This window comes from Parasteatoda tepidariorum, chromosome 3 (genome assembly GCF_982258835.1).
Source record: "Parasteatoda tepidariorum strain Cologne lab strain chromosome 3, Ptep-v5.0, whole genome shotgun sequence".
NCBI classification, from domain to species: Eukaryota; Metazoa; Arthropoda; class Arachnida; order Araneae; family Theridiidae; genus Parasteatoda; species Parasteatoda tepidariorum.
Window position 1 is genome coordinate 85,343,660 of NC_141757.1, and position 14,702 is coordinate 85,358,361.

The 14,702-nt window shown below is 28.1% G+C and overlaps 1 protein-coding gene across 1 annotated transcript in view; it reads left to right on the forward strand.

Annotated features, from left to right (window-relative positions):
• LOC107436292 (intermembrane lipid transfer protein VPS13A) overlaps positions 1-14,702 on the forward strand; it is a 169,547-nt gene that overhangs the window by 52,441 nt on the left and 102,404 nt on the right. The window contains 3 exon segments of the mRNA XM_087159737.1: positions 3,598-3,690; positions 5,875-5,932; positions 12,141-12,262. Of these exon segments, the coding sequence (XP_087015863.1) occupies positions 3,598-3,690; positions 5,875-5,932; positions 12,141-12,262 (273 nt within the window).

Consider the following 14,702-nt stretch of genomic DNA (forward strand, 5'->3'; position numbering starts at 1 on the left):
TCGTCTGAATATGTTTTAAGTTACAAGATATGATTTTTGAAAGCAAATATACGATTTTTAAAGCTTAAAAGTTGTTTATGATAGATGATAAATAATAACACATTTTCTTTATACTCTGCTGGAATTTTCATTCTAAAATTACGATAAAATAACCGACAGCAGTCTGTCTATCCAATTAACCGAAAAGTTTATGGTAAAGAACTTTTTTTTAACTTTTACGGTTTTGAAACTGTTTATTATAGTATGGTTAAGACACCATGAAAAAAAGCTATACGTTTTTTGCTTTTAACTATTTACAACTAGCATGGTTTCAAAACCATAAAAAAAATTTAACTGGACATTGGACATTCAGTGTTTTGGCATGTCATGGGCAATAGAGTTAGATTGTGGTAGAGTTGTGTTTTATTAAATGAGCGGAATGTGGTTTAATTAGTTTATCTGGGTTTTTTCTAATATTGTGAAGACTGGGAAATACTAGACTTTTTGTGTTAAACAGCTTTATGGTGCCGCCATCTGTGTGGGAATAAGAGTATCGTATCCTAATAGCCCAGGACCACAAATTGAGGAGTGCGGAACACTAGAAACTCTTCATATTTTGAAGGTAATGGACGAAATATTGCGTTGTCAACGCTGAGACTCGAAACCCTGTTTTGTTGGTCATGAGATTGATAGATTAGCCCTCCCGGCCATATTATGTACCCAGCTGTAAGAAAATAAGAGGCTTCGTTAGGCGGGACTAGTTAATTCTATAATTCTGGTTGTTTAATCGTATTAGAATAAAATAGTTACTAAACTGTTTTTCTCACTAGTAATAGCTTGAATACCATCTTATTTATGGTTATTTAACTGTTTTATTTGAATGTGGTAAAATAACAATTAAATAAATTGCTTTTTAATGATTTTTTCCGAAAAATTTCAAACAGTGCACTGTAAAACTAACATTCGAAAAGCAAGTTTTTTTTCCCTTTTTTTCCGTTTTTCACAAAACTGTTACCTGAGGAATGGTGCCAACGAATATTTTATCGATTTGAAGAAATTACTGTTCTAACTTTTTTAAAGATACGAATTGCGCAAAATGTATCAGATGTAATTCCTCAAATCTATTAATATCAACAATAAGATAAACTAAATAAAAGAGTATGATCGAATGAGCATTCAGCCGTAGCCAGCAGTTGAATCCGGGAAACCTGCTCGCCAAGTGGACTCACTAATCCCTAACCCTTCGAACCATAAGGCTTTAAATCAGATAGAAATATAATGGAGGATTTCTACAGTGCATTGTGATGACACATGAGTGAAAAAGCTATTTTGTCGAATATTCGAGTTTTCTAGTTTCGTCAAAAATCACGTGACTTCGAACAGAATAATTCTCAAAAGTAAGGAAATGCAACTGAAACAGTAATACATCGTTAAAAAAGAGAATTTCACTTCTGAGAGTGTATTAACAGGAATTATTTTACAAGGGGTTCATTATGATTGCGATATTATCACTAATCCTTATGTTGATGTCCTGTTCGGAATCAATTGATGTCAGTAATGATCGGGTTTTTCTTGTTGCTCATAATTATCGTTAATTCAATATTTATAGTGAGATTAGTGTTCATTATGTACTTTTGAATTACCGTTATTGGTGTTTCAAAAGCCCTCTCACAATTTTTCTCTTAAATTTTAAAAAATTCGTATTTTATGGTATTTTGATATAAAGCCTGGGTAACCACGCAAAATCCTATAATGAAAAAATTTCCGAAAGGGAAAATTACTTTACGTAAAAATGACAAAATAAATAAGTAACGAATTTAAAATTTGGCAATTGATTTCTGATGATTAAACACACTATTACTCGCTATTTTTTCCTTCAGAATTAAGTCTGTTCCCTAGTTGAAAACAAAACTAATTAAATAAAATAAAAAACTCATAATTATTAGTTCCTTATAGAATGATTATATATTTTGAATAAATTAAATAATTCTCCAATAAGTCTGAAGAGTTCTTAAACCTTTAAATCTGATCAAGATCCAAACATTTTTAAAGTGGTCCAAGTTTTTTTCTTTTTTTTTTGATTTTACATTTTACATACTAGATTCGAGGCAAAGTTAATATTTTACAGTTATTATTTTCTATTCAAAAACCACAATAATATAAACTGTCTCACTATCATAAGAATCGCTGTCATCATCGTCATCGCTTTATAAAATTTTTTCGCTGCGCGCGTTTCTCAATCTTGTAAAGCAGAAACTATTGATTGATGGACGTTAAGTCTGTCGGGTAAGGCGTAGGGAAGTTAATATGGTAGGGCTTTGGACCCATGATCAAGAGGTCATAAATTTGATCTACTTCGGCCGAAGACTCCCCACGTAGTACATGATGACTGATGTATTTTAAATCTGTAGGGTCCTCCATGTTCCCATACACGCCAATAACCTCTGGGGGGTACTGAGTAGGAGATTTATTGCTCTTTGGTTCTGGTCAAAATTACGATCTGTGGATGTATGAATGGGTCTGCGAATAAAGAAACAGAGTGTGCCGGGTGTGTATGGCTGAAGTCGTATTCTTGGCGAAAGATGAAGCCACTGATAAACAAGAAACGCACCCTCTGTCTTAAAAATTCGCTTGGTTTCACCAAGTAGACTTGCTGGTATTTGGCAAGTGGCATTAGAAACAACAACAATTATTGATTGAAAAAATATTAAAATCTTGTACATTTAAGAAATTTTATGATGTGGAAATTTTATTGGCTTGGCTATTATGTTCTAAAGCCGTGATCAGAAGTGAAAAAAAAATAATACAGTATAATTTTGTGTGTCACCTTAAAGAAAAGGATCAGTACATGCAGAACAAGGATCAGTATGTCCATTCCTACAGGCATTAATTGTGGTAAGTACTAATAAAAACTAATTGAGTTACATGAAAGTTCGAAAAGAAGATTAACAGACTAAGAAAGGCGACGTAAAAGAATTTCTTTTTAATATTCTCCTTCACAAATCATATAAATACTATCACTATCACAAATTTTTATTGAAATTCATTTAAAAGTTAATGTTTTTAACCACGTAAATTAATTTAACTGAAACTGAGCAGGAGATTAATGGTTTTTCGCAGCATCGTACCCCAATATCTGAAAATGATCTACACAGCAATGAAAATTTCCCCTTTGATTGGTATTTCTTGGTTTTTAATTAAATTTTTAATGAACCATAATCGTTTTAAGTAAAACAAAAATTTTATACCTACAGCAGTGTATGAAATAACATACCTCGTGTTTAAGAAAATCTTAATAAAATCTTAAAACAACTTTTGAAATAGGTTCAAGGTAAAATTGTTCAATACTATTGTTTCAAGAACACCATTTTAAGTGTTATGTGGGAATTTATATTTGTTTTCAATGAAAGTTTGAATAAATTCTCATTAGTCGTGTAAATTAATATCTGGACAATCGGCGGAGCTCCAAAGAAAATCTATAATTTGTGTTTAAATTCAACATTAGGCATTTTAAAACTCATTGTTTTTAAAAAACCCAAATTATTAGTTTCGTTTCTGGAATATATTTTTTTAAAAATCCATTCAATTCTAATCAACTTAAATTAAATTTTTTCTCAGCTATTGAAAGTGGAATCGCTGTCCTTGTATTGGAATCCAAAATGTCCAACTAATACTTTAGTAAAGGCGCAACTCAATTCAGATGGTTGGAAGGTAAGGTCAAAAAGTTTGTTTTGTTGTTTGCATCCTGCATTCTATTAATATGTTGCAATATTTTAATGCTTATGTTTGACTAAAACAAAATTATTCTTTGACTAAAACTATTAAATTCTAATTTAAAATATTTAAGTATTATGTTAAGCACAATAAAGACAAAAAGGAAAAAAAAACGAGAGAATAACAAGGAAAATTAAGAAAAATATTAAGTTTTATTTACTGCGCATAAGCTACAAGTATACAGAACTCATAAAATAAATTAAAAATATAGAGAAAACATGAAAAAACTATAATAAATATTTATGAAAAAAGAAGAGGAAAAGTTGCTAAAATAAAATATTTTTTAAATATTAAAAAAAAATTATTAAAATATGGAAAGGAATTTATTTCTTTTCAAAATTAATTTTTTTTTTAAATTTGAAATGAAATTAATTATTTTCCATATTTTTTTTCTTCTTTGTCTGGGATAAAACAAACATACAAATTTGCATCATAATTGATTTTTTATATATATTTCATTCCTACATAATTCGATTAATTTTCCCTACACAAAAGAAATGAGATTTTATTAAGATGATTTATATCTATATTTTTTTTTATAAATGAACAGTTTACTTAAGAAACTAGAGGAAGTTACATTTATCATGTATGCAGTACTTTCTTATTTAATTTTTCTAATTATTTTTAATATATTTCTTAAATTAAACTTTTTTAAACGTAATATTATATCAAAAGTCTAAATTCTAATAGAAGCAAAGGAAATACGGACATCCATATTCTTAATGTGTCATTGCCTCAATGTGTCATTGTCTTGACGTGTCAAAGTCTTAAATAAGTGATGCCTGCTGTAAAAAGCCATTCCTAAAAATGGTATTATTCCTTTTTAGGAATGCCTTTCCTTTTCCTAAAAAGGGTATTATTTTTGATATTTGCCAATATGATTCCTTCAATTTATAAATTTTGGTAAAAGAGTTTCTTAATTTCTATACTTTTTCTAATAAAATTTTTCAACTATTTGTATTAAAATATTTGCATAATGTATACTAAAAGGGGAGTGTAAAGGTAACCCGGCACAACTTAGCTAAACAAATGGCAACAAACGACAATAATATTTTAATATGCTTAATTTTAAGCTAAGAAATCTATAGATATAAATGGAAAAGATATGGTGTTTATTAAGATACAAAATCTGATATTTTATGTAATGGTATTTGATTAACTGATGTCAAATGAAAATATGACTTAAACTGAAGAATTTAAACGATTGAATTATTTTCATTTAATTCTTATTTTAAATCCACGAATAATTATAAATCCTAATTTAAAATATATAATTCTATTTTCAGTACTTAAAGTGTTTTAGACATTAGAATATTTCGAAAATTCTGCTTTTATTAAAAATTAATTTTAGTTTCAATGCTCTTATTTTGACACTCTTTCATATAGATTAGTATAGACGTAATTTAATTATTCTTACCTTTATTAGAGATTGTGATTATAAATTTTCAGAAAATAATACTGAGGAAAAGAAAAAGTTTTTCTGAATTCACACAAATACTTGATCTTGCTTAATTCATGTGTGAGGTTTTCAAATGTGAAATTAGCTACAGAAATTTTTAAAATGACATTTTTGGTCTATTTTAAAGCGAAATGTGCAAGTTTAAAAACATTATATACAACACAAGGGGTCGCGTAAAAATTGCGACAAACTTCTAGAGAGTTAAGGCTCATCAACATAAAAAATTTGCATAAGAATTCATGCCCGGAAATGTCGTCGTACACAGCTAAAGAGGTTTCCCTGTTATGAACTGTTCAAAATCACACGAAAAAATAGTTCGATATAGGGGAAACATCTATAGCAGTGTATGGTGATATTTCCGGCATGAGTTCCTATGCAATTTTAATTCTAATGATGTGCCCTAACTCTCCTAAAAGTTTGTCGGAATATTTACGCGATTCCTTTTTATTTATAAAGTTCTTAAACTGGCAAATTTCGACAGAAAATAGATTAAAATGTCATTAAAAAACTGTAGCTTGACATAAATGATACATTAAGAAAGCTAAAATAATATCTAACAACTTATTTACAAAGGTATTAATTTTGCACTCGACGATTAATTGATTTCTTTATAGCATTAGTTAATTGCACGAGTGTTAAAATTTTTGAATTTTTTTCAATAGACGTTACTTCGTAAAGGCCTTGCTACTTTTAGCATTAACGGAGAAGATTTTGATTTTAGTAAGTATCGTTATATTTAAAATTATTCCTACACAATAAAAAATTCCGAATCAAATTACAGTAAAACGTACCGGCACTCAGGGTACCGGTACTTATTACATAAAAATCTAATTTTGCCAGAACATGAGACGGAATTAAAAAATCTCACAAGCCGTAATTTTTTCAGGAATCCTTACAGTAAAGTTACAGTAAAATCGCTAAATCACTCTAATTAAATTAATGTTAATGTAATAATTCTGGTATAATATTTTACAGTAAAAATGGATTTTACGGCTGATGTAGTCACATTGCCGGTACTTTACACCTTAATTTGATCCGGAATTTTTAAAGTGCACATCATTTAGGAAAACGATTCAAAATAACTTTTTGTTGCTTTGAATTTCTGCACATTAAAGAAAATGGAAAAATAGTTTTAGGATAGAAAAATAGGATAGGAAAAATTGGATTTATATCTGATTTCAAAATATTTTTTAACACTTAAAATAGTTTAACTTTCCATTTTTAATATAATAGCTTTTGAGTTTCCAATTTGCCCGTTTATAACTAGTTTTCGTACATACAGTTTTAGTATATAAAAAAAACACGAACCACCTTGAATAACTTTTGATCTAATGATTGGATCTTCACGTTCTAGGACTCATTCTTAATGGTATAAGGGGTTGGTCTCAAATATGCGAACAAATAGTTTTAGTTGATATTTTTAGTTACGAAATTAGACAGAACATAATTCCTCTGAATAAACAAACCATTTTTTCTACGGATTTAAATTTCTGACTCTGAAACTATAGAGGGTAGTCGCAATCGTATATGGAAAATATGGTCTCCATAGTTTAGTCAGGAGAGCAGTCCAAAGTTCGAACCCTTAATACTAATTTTAATTTTTGCGTATTTCGCCATATCTCGAAAACTTTTCAAGCGAATTGAAAATTTTTGCACAAAATTATAAAATTCATTTATCAAAAGATAATTCCATGCAAAAGGTAAATTTTAGTCAACATTTATCCTTTTTTATTATTTTATTTTATAATGGTCGAGAATTTTAGAATTTTTAGGTATATACTTATTTTTTAAATTTTAAAGTGGGCAAAATGAAAAAAATTTGGCAAAATCGGTCAAAAACTGGAGAAATCAAATTTTAAAGTAGAAGAATATACGATCATTAGATCAAAAGTTATTCAGGGTTGTTCGTTTTTCTTCCTTTTCTCTCTATACATACAGTACGAATGGTTGAATGGTTAAGGAAATGTTAGAAGTTCAAAAAGTTGTTTAAAAGCTCATTTGTTGAATCCGAAAAACGTAAAAAAGTTCGCTTTTCTGCATTGAGAAACAAATTCTGATTAAATTATTGTACTGTATAATAATTACATTTCTGACAAATACAAAAACCACAACTATGGTTAATGAAATAAAAATATGTGGTATTAAGACCATCTGTTTGGTAATCTTTTCGTTTATATGATAAAGCATTTTCCAAGTTCCCATAAAATTTAAGGCTGTGAAATTATTTCTGAATTATTAAAATGACATTTTTGCTCTGAGTATTTTTTCAAAATGAGTAAAGTTTTTTTTAGCTGATGAATTTTACATTATCATAAAATAAAGTTCAGAAAGCAGCATTGAATAAATTAATAAAATTGTGTCTTGTTTTGAATTTTTATTTGTTTAATAAGACAATAGCACTGCATAAAAAAGTCGCAGAGCTAACTGCGTCGTAAAGTTTAGTCCTTTTGTGTTTAGATGTTGAAAATAAGGAAAAAGGAAATGAGGGGAATCACACCTGCCAAACAAATGTTCAATTCCTTATTTTATTTGACTTCACGATTAGTTTGTTTTCATGTATTAATGGAAAATATGCTAAGTTTATTTTTTTCCATTGTGAATTTATAGTATGTGTTATACAATGATATTATTTAATACTAACTGCGTCATAAAAACAATTTTAAATGCAAAACACTCAGCTAAATGGGTGTAGAAATATGGTAATAAGTATTATAAAAAATGCGAAGTTAAAATTAGATTGAAAAAAAATCATTCTCAATAAGAACTGATAAAAATCGATGTAAATTTACCATCAACTGAAAAAAATATCGTTTTTAATAGTCTGCACAAAGAGGATCGTTATGGTGTAACCTTAAAATGTGTTACCATTTATCATACTGTAAAAAATTCCGGATTAAATTGCGGTATAAAGTATTGACACTTTGAGTGTATCATCCTGGATATTCCTTTTAACTTAAAATCCATTTTTATCGTAAAATATCATACCGTAATTTCTACAGTAACATTTATTTGATTAGAAGGATTCAGAGATTTAATGGTAATTATTGCTGCAAAAATTACGGTTTTTGGTAAAATTACGGTACAGACTTTTTGAGCCGTAACGTGCTCCAGTAAAAACGGAATTTACGGTAAAAAGTACCGGCACTCTGAGTACCGGTACACATTATCGTTTTATCCATAATTTTTTACATAACCGTAATTTTTACCATTTCGTAATTTTTACCGTGGCGTAATTTTTAACATAGTTTTATTCAAAAAAATTTTAGCACAGGGGTTTTTGATATGGTGCATATTTTGATAGGTGTTTTGTTCATGTTACCTAAGTAAAAGAAAAAAAAAGATTTCTATCACCTTAGGATTTTTTTCCCAGCTGAATTTTTATGTATGAATACGTGGGACAAAAAATATGTCGGTCATCCGGTAGATAATTTTTCACAGTCCGTAAAATGAACAAATCCCGGAATGATTTATAGCAAATTATATAGCAATATTTCAGCTACTTCTCAACTTAGTCACCGAAATTGTAACACTTGTAGTGCTGTAGGTTAAGTTTCGGAGTTCAGTAGATCGTGAAAATCTCCGGAACAAGTAACGGTAAAATGTACCGGAACCAAAGGTTCTGATACTTTTTAAGGTAAAGTCCTTTTTTTACTGTAAAAATTTACGAAACCCAGAAATCTGATATACCGTAATTTTTTGCAGTAATATTTCTTGTCAAATCACTGAATCCCTGCAGTTAAAAAAAATTTTATTATAAAATATAAAGTCTGAGACTTTAAGTTAAAAGTTGAGTTAATTTTGCAGTATAATTAATTTTACGGATGATGCATTCGGGGTGCCGGTGATTTTTACCGGAATTTTATCCGGAATTTTTTGCAGTGTATCGTAAAATGTCTACCACCTGCATGCGTGTTATAACGCTTGTTTTTGGTGGAAAAAACTGTGCAAGAATTTCTATTGAGCTATAACAGGTGAAAGTCGGTGGGTGCAAGATCAGGTTAATAGGAGTGATGCTCAAATAACTCCCTAGCAGCTAGCCCAAATATTGGCGAATTCCATAAAAAATATACAGCATAAGAAACATTTTGGCATAACATTTTGCTAAAGCAAATAACATTTTGTTTTTGTTTGTTAGAGACATAATATTTTGCTATAGCAAAAATAAAAATTATCAAAGTAAACCCAAGCAATCAGCGAATAAAGAGAAGATTTTACGTGAATATACTGTGCAATTTGACTGTAAAAAATATAAAAACTAACTTTTTTTTAAAAAAAGAAGCTCTTTATTTCATTCATTCCGACAGGAATGATTCTTAAAGAAACACAAAATCATATTAAGCTCGCATTTCATAACGTTGTAAATCGATATATTACTTAGTTTAGTCGACTATAATGTATTAATAAAGGGTTCAATTAATGTTTTGTTTATGATTGATTCAAATTGCTTTAGTATTATTTTTTTAATTATTAATAAGTCAGTTTTTTTCATTTTGAAATAGTTGAAATATTTCCAACAAAGTCTGTAAAAACAAAACTTCAAACTGCATGCATTCAGAACATTCCGAATTTAATTTCCTCAAGGTTAATTTTAAAAAATATTCCTATTCTTTGCTGAACAATAAATTATATTTTAAGACTAAAACTGTTTAAAGTTGAATAACTTCTCGCATCGTTGTTTCTTAACCCGTTATGTACTAAGAGAAATAAGATCGAGTTGTGGAATATCTCTAGGACCATCTCTGCGAATTAAGGTAAACAAGGAGTAATAATTTAAATAAATTTTTGAAATCGTGTCTCCGTATCTTATCAGTTGTGGTGAAATGCAACGGTAATGTTCAAATCGTGCATCAGAATACAACGATGAGATTTATGAAACCTCCTTAATTCAACTCTAACGATTTATTACATTTTTATAAAATGCAATTATGATATACTTTGTTTCTGATTGAGAATTTTCGTTTAACTTTATAACTATGTATAGGTAAATACACTTTTTTAAAACCTAAACTGATAAGATAGATATCGGAGAGATTTGGGGTAAATGTAATTGTATACGAGAAACTGTTTAAAATTGGAATTACAAAGAATATTATTACCGATTAAAATTTTAATTGTGATTATAACCAATCGTAATTTGCGGTTATAATTATTATTCTTTTAAGGAAAAAAATTCTGGTAAAATTACCGTTCTGAATGATAATGACATTCCTGAAAAAAAAACGTAATTCTTGGTTAATAAAACCAAATTATGTGGTATATAAACCAATCAATTGATAATTTTTCTGTTCATTAAGTAACGGCTTATCGGAATTCCGGTTCTCAAAATTATAGTTCTTAATACTACACATTCAATTAAAAAATATCAAAATGAAAAGCAAATTTAACCGAAAAAATATTTTTATATCATGCTCAAAGGTATCATGCTAAAATTAATAAATTTACAGAATTGTATAACATATTACAAAATCAACCTTATTTTATTGTTAATTTTATCAAATTATTATTAAAGCCCTTCGGTAAAAATTACCGAGCAGTTTGGTTTTCCCATAAAGCCAGAAATATGGTAAATTTTACTATATTCAGATAGTTTTGATCATACTTTTTTCTCAGTGTGCTGCTCAAATTATTTACAGTAATAAAGATCAGCAATTTAAAGTAATTTTGATTATCGCTGTTATTTTAGTGCGAAGTAATCATGATAAATCATGTAACAGAGTTAGACAAGTTGCAATTGGTTACAAGTAATCTTTATATTTGGAACTGTAAAAAATAAGATCACGTAAGGAAATATCTCGTAAACTATCACTGCGAATTAAGCTAAACAAGGTGTAATAATTTAAATAAATTTTTAAAATCGTGTCTCTATATCTTATGAATTGTTGTAAAATACAGCGGAAATCTTTGCATAATGCAGAAGAATACGACTAGATTTATAAAACGTCCTTCATTCCCTTCTAAAAGGTGAATTCAGATATTATGTTATTAAGATTATTCTTTAAATTTTATTACTATATATAAGTAAACTCGGCTTCGTTAGAATATACACTGACAAGAAAGAGTCACTCGCGAGCATTAGACAGAAAAAAATTTTTATTTCAATTGCGCTAATGTTTTGCTTTTTTTTATTTAATTTAACGACGTGTTATGAATTTACGTCATTATTTTTTAAATAAAAGTTGCATAATATTTTTCCGTTATGGGATCACTTAAGCATTTATAAGGGCCCAATTGTAGGTCCAGTTACCTGAATTTTAGTTGCTCTCGCTTTTATGTTCATACAGCTCATTTTTATCTTACTTAGAAACTAATTTTATCTTCAACTTATTTACTTTATTTTATATTTCATAAACACCATTGAACAGCAGACCGAATTTTAAGTATCAAGGTTCAACTCCTTAGCCTTGTAATTTTGAATCCAACCCAAAAGACAAGGGAACTCCTGTATCAAGCGTTGGGATAAATTAGCCTTCGCTTGGACCTTTTGAGGGAAATAATCCGCATTTGCGTTACATGGAGAGAAAAAACCGCGAATATTCTTGCTGTTAGTCCGACGGTAACGGAATTCGATCCCATGATCCGTCAACCACTGAGGTCATTTTACGCCAACACTGCGTTCGATGCGAGCCCTGAGAAGATTTGAAGCTGTTACTGGTATATTATTATTATAGGCATTTAAAGAGGCTTTCGAGTTTAAAACATTTTAAATCTTTTAAAAACATAACCAGCCCCATCTGCTATGTTATAAAAAATTGCAGTAATAAGTTTAACAACAGTTTTTTAACGATTTATGATCCTCAAATTTATAAATAGTTTTTTTAAATTTAATTTTGGATTTTTTATATTTTTACTCATCATTTTATTTTAAAATACTCAATTACAAAACAAATGCTTATTTTATTTCTCATTAAAATCCTTTTTTTTTTTTCAGTCGTTAATCCAGTTTCTTTGAAAACGAAAATGATTCTGAATAAATCGAAGGAGCCCAAAGTTCCAAAGTTGTTGGTTGATTTTGTATTACAAGATTCAAATACTCAGTTAACTCGTGAGCAGGTAAGTGAGAATTTTCAATAACAATATGCACTGTTAGAAATTTCTAGGAAAAAATGGTTAAATTAAAATTTATTGAATGGTTATTTTACCATATTTAATCAAAACAGTCAACTAACCATAAATAAAATGGTAATCAAACTGTTAAGTTTGAGAAAAACTGTTTATTAACTATTTTCACCTTATACAGTTAAACGACCAGAATTTTATCGCACCAACTAGAGCCACCTAATGAAGCTACTTAGTTCTTTACGTAGATATTAGCGTAGATATCATAGCCGAGCGGGGTTACCTATCAATCCCATTACCGACAGAACTGGAGTTCGAGTCCTAGTGTTGACACCACAATATTTCCTCCATTCCTTTCGACACATGAAAAATTTCCAGTATCTGGCGCTCTTCAATGCCCATTGCCTTACGAAAAGTAAAGCTCCTATGTCAAGCTAAATAATAAATTTTTTTTACGATTTTGAAAAATGCTAGTTGCAAATGGTGAAAAACCATAAAGGAAAAAAATGTTCTTTACCGTTATATTTACGATTAATCGGATGGACAGACAGCTGCCAGTTATTTCACCATAGTTTTAGAATGAAAATTTTAACAGTGTGATAGATAAGATAATTAAGCTACACTTTAAATAATTCAGAATCAAATTATTATCATATTACTATTGTTCACTAATTTTAAAATTTGCATTTAACATTTAATTTATTTATTTATTCTTTATTCAATTTATTTGTTTATATGTCTGTTACTCAATGGTGACAATTATTTTGCAATTCAAAACGTATTGAGTATCACATCAAAATTTTAAGCTAGATTTATGAAATAGATCTTACTATTTAATTCTCAGGAGTTGCTACATTCTCTTTTGTTGTTTAATAACGTACACTTCAAATTAAACTGATTTTGTATTTAGGGGACGTACTCAAGGAATGTACTTTTTAATATTGATACTTCCACGTTAATAATTGTCAAAAGGTAAAACAAAAAACGATAAAAATATTTATATGATCTTCACTGTGAAACATTTTGGATCAAATTACAGTATTAAAGTACAGGCAATTTAGGCACACCATCCGTAAAATCCATTTTTACAGTAAAATATTATACCGTAGTTTTTACTGTAATATTTATTTAATTAGAGTGATTCAGTAATTTTAATGGTAATTATTACTGTAACAATTACTATGCATCAGAATTGTTTGTTCCGTAGCATTGGAATTACGCAGTAAAAGATTCCGACCTCCTGAGGTCATTTAATTCTTACCGGAATTTGATTCAAAATTTTTTACGGTGTACTCATTATAATCTACGTTTTTAGTTAATAAAATGAACCATAAATAAAACTCTATTTATACTGTAAAAAGTTTAAAAAAATGAAGTATAATTGGCAATTCAAACATTTGAAAATTTTAATTTAATGACTTTTTCAAAGCAATATATGGATTTTAAGTTAAATTTTTAGTTTACATAATAAGTGTAATACACTAAAATGATTATTTGCAAAATTTTTAAATAAGAGCGAAACAAAAGACTGAAAATGTTACGAAAATTCTCTAAAAAAGTGTATTTTGATATTTTTGTAATTTGCTTATATATATATATATATATATATATATATATATATATATATATATATATATATATATATATATATATATATATATATATATATATATATATATATATATATATATATTGAAGAAAATTACAATGCATGTTGCTTGATATAAGAAAAAACTATTATTATTTTTTCATAACATTCAACTTTCGTAATTTTTTTTAACTTTCAATGCGCATGTAAAATATTTTATGAAATAAAAACTTATAAGACTTTCTAAATTGTAAATAGCTTTAAAACAAAGGATTTGAATTTTCTCAGCTCTAAAAATGCCATGAACGAAAAACAGCTCCAATGAAGAAATTTATTAAAAATGATACTAAATTGATGCATAGTTGATTCAAGGAAGTGAACATATTTATTGGAAAGCGCCATCTCTTAACGAAACAAGTATTTAAAAACTATAAAAACGTTTTACTTGTCTTGGAAACTTTCCATTATTTGCTTTCTTGCAATATCTCTTAATGAGTTTAAAAGATTTTTAAGTGAAAAATATATTATAATTTATAAGAAAAAGGACTAGGTTTAATTTAAATATCATTATATCTTATCACTGAATGTAAAATGAATATTAGGTTTTTAAAATTCTTCAAACTGTTTATATTTCAATCTGATATTTGCAAATACTTTGCTTTTATGCAACATATGAACTTTAAATTTATGTTTTTAAAACTTGAACAAATTTTCAAAAATATCTCAAAAGTTTTCTAGAATGTCATATTTTAAGGTCACCTAATAGAGTTTCAGAAAGCATATAGATATTGAGAAATGAAAAATATTTTTTAAATGATATTAAGACGTTTTGTGCTTTATGAAAAA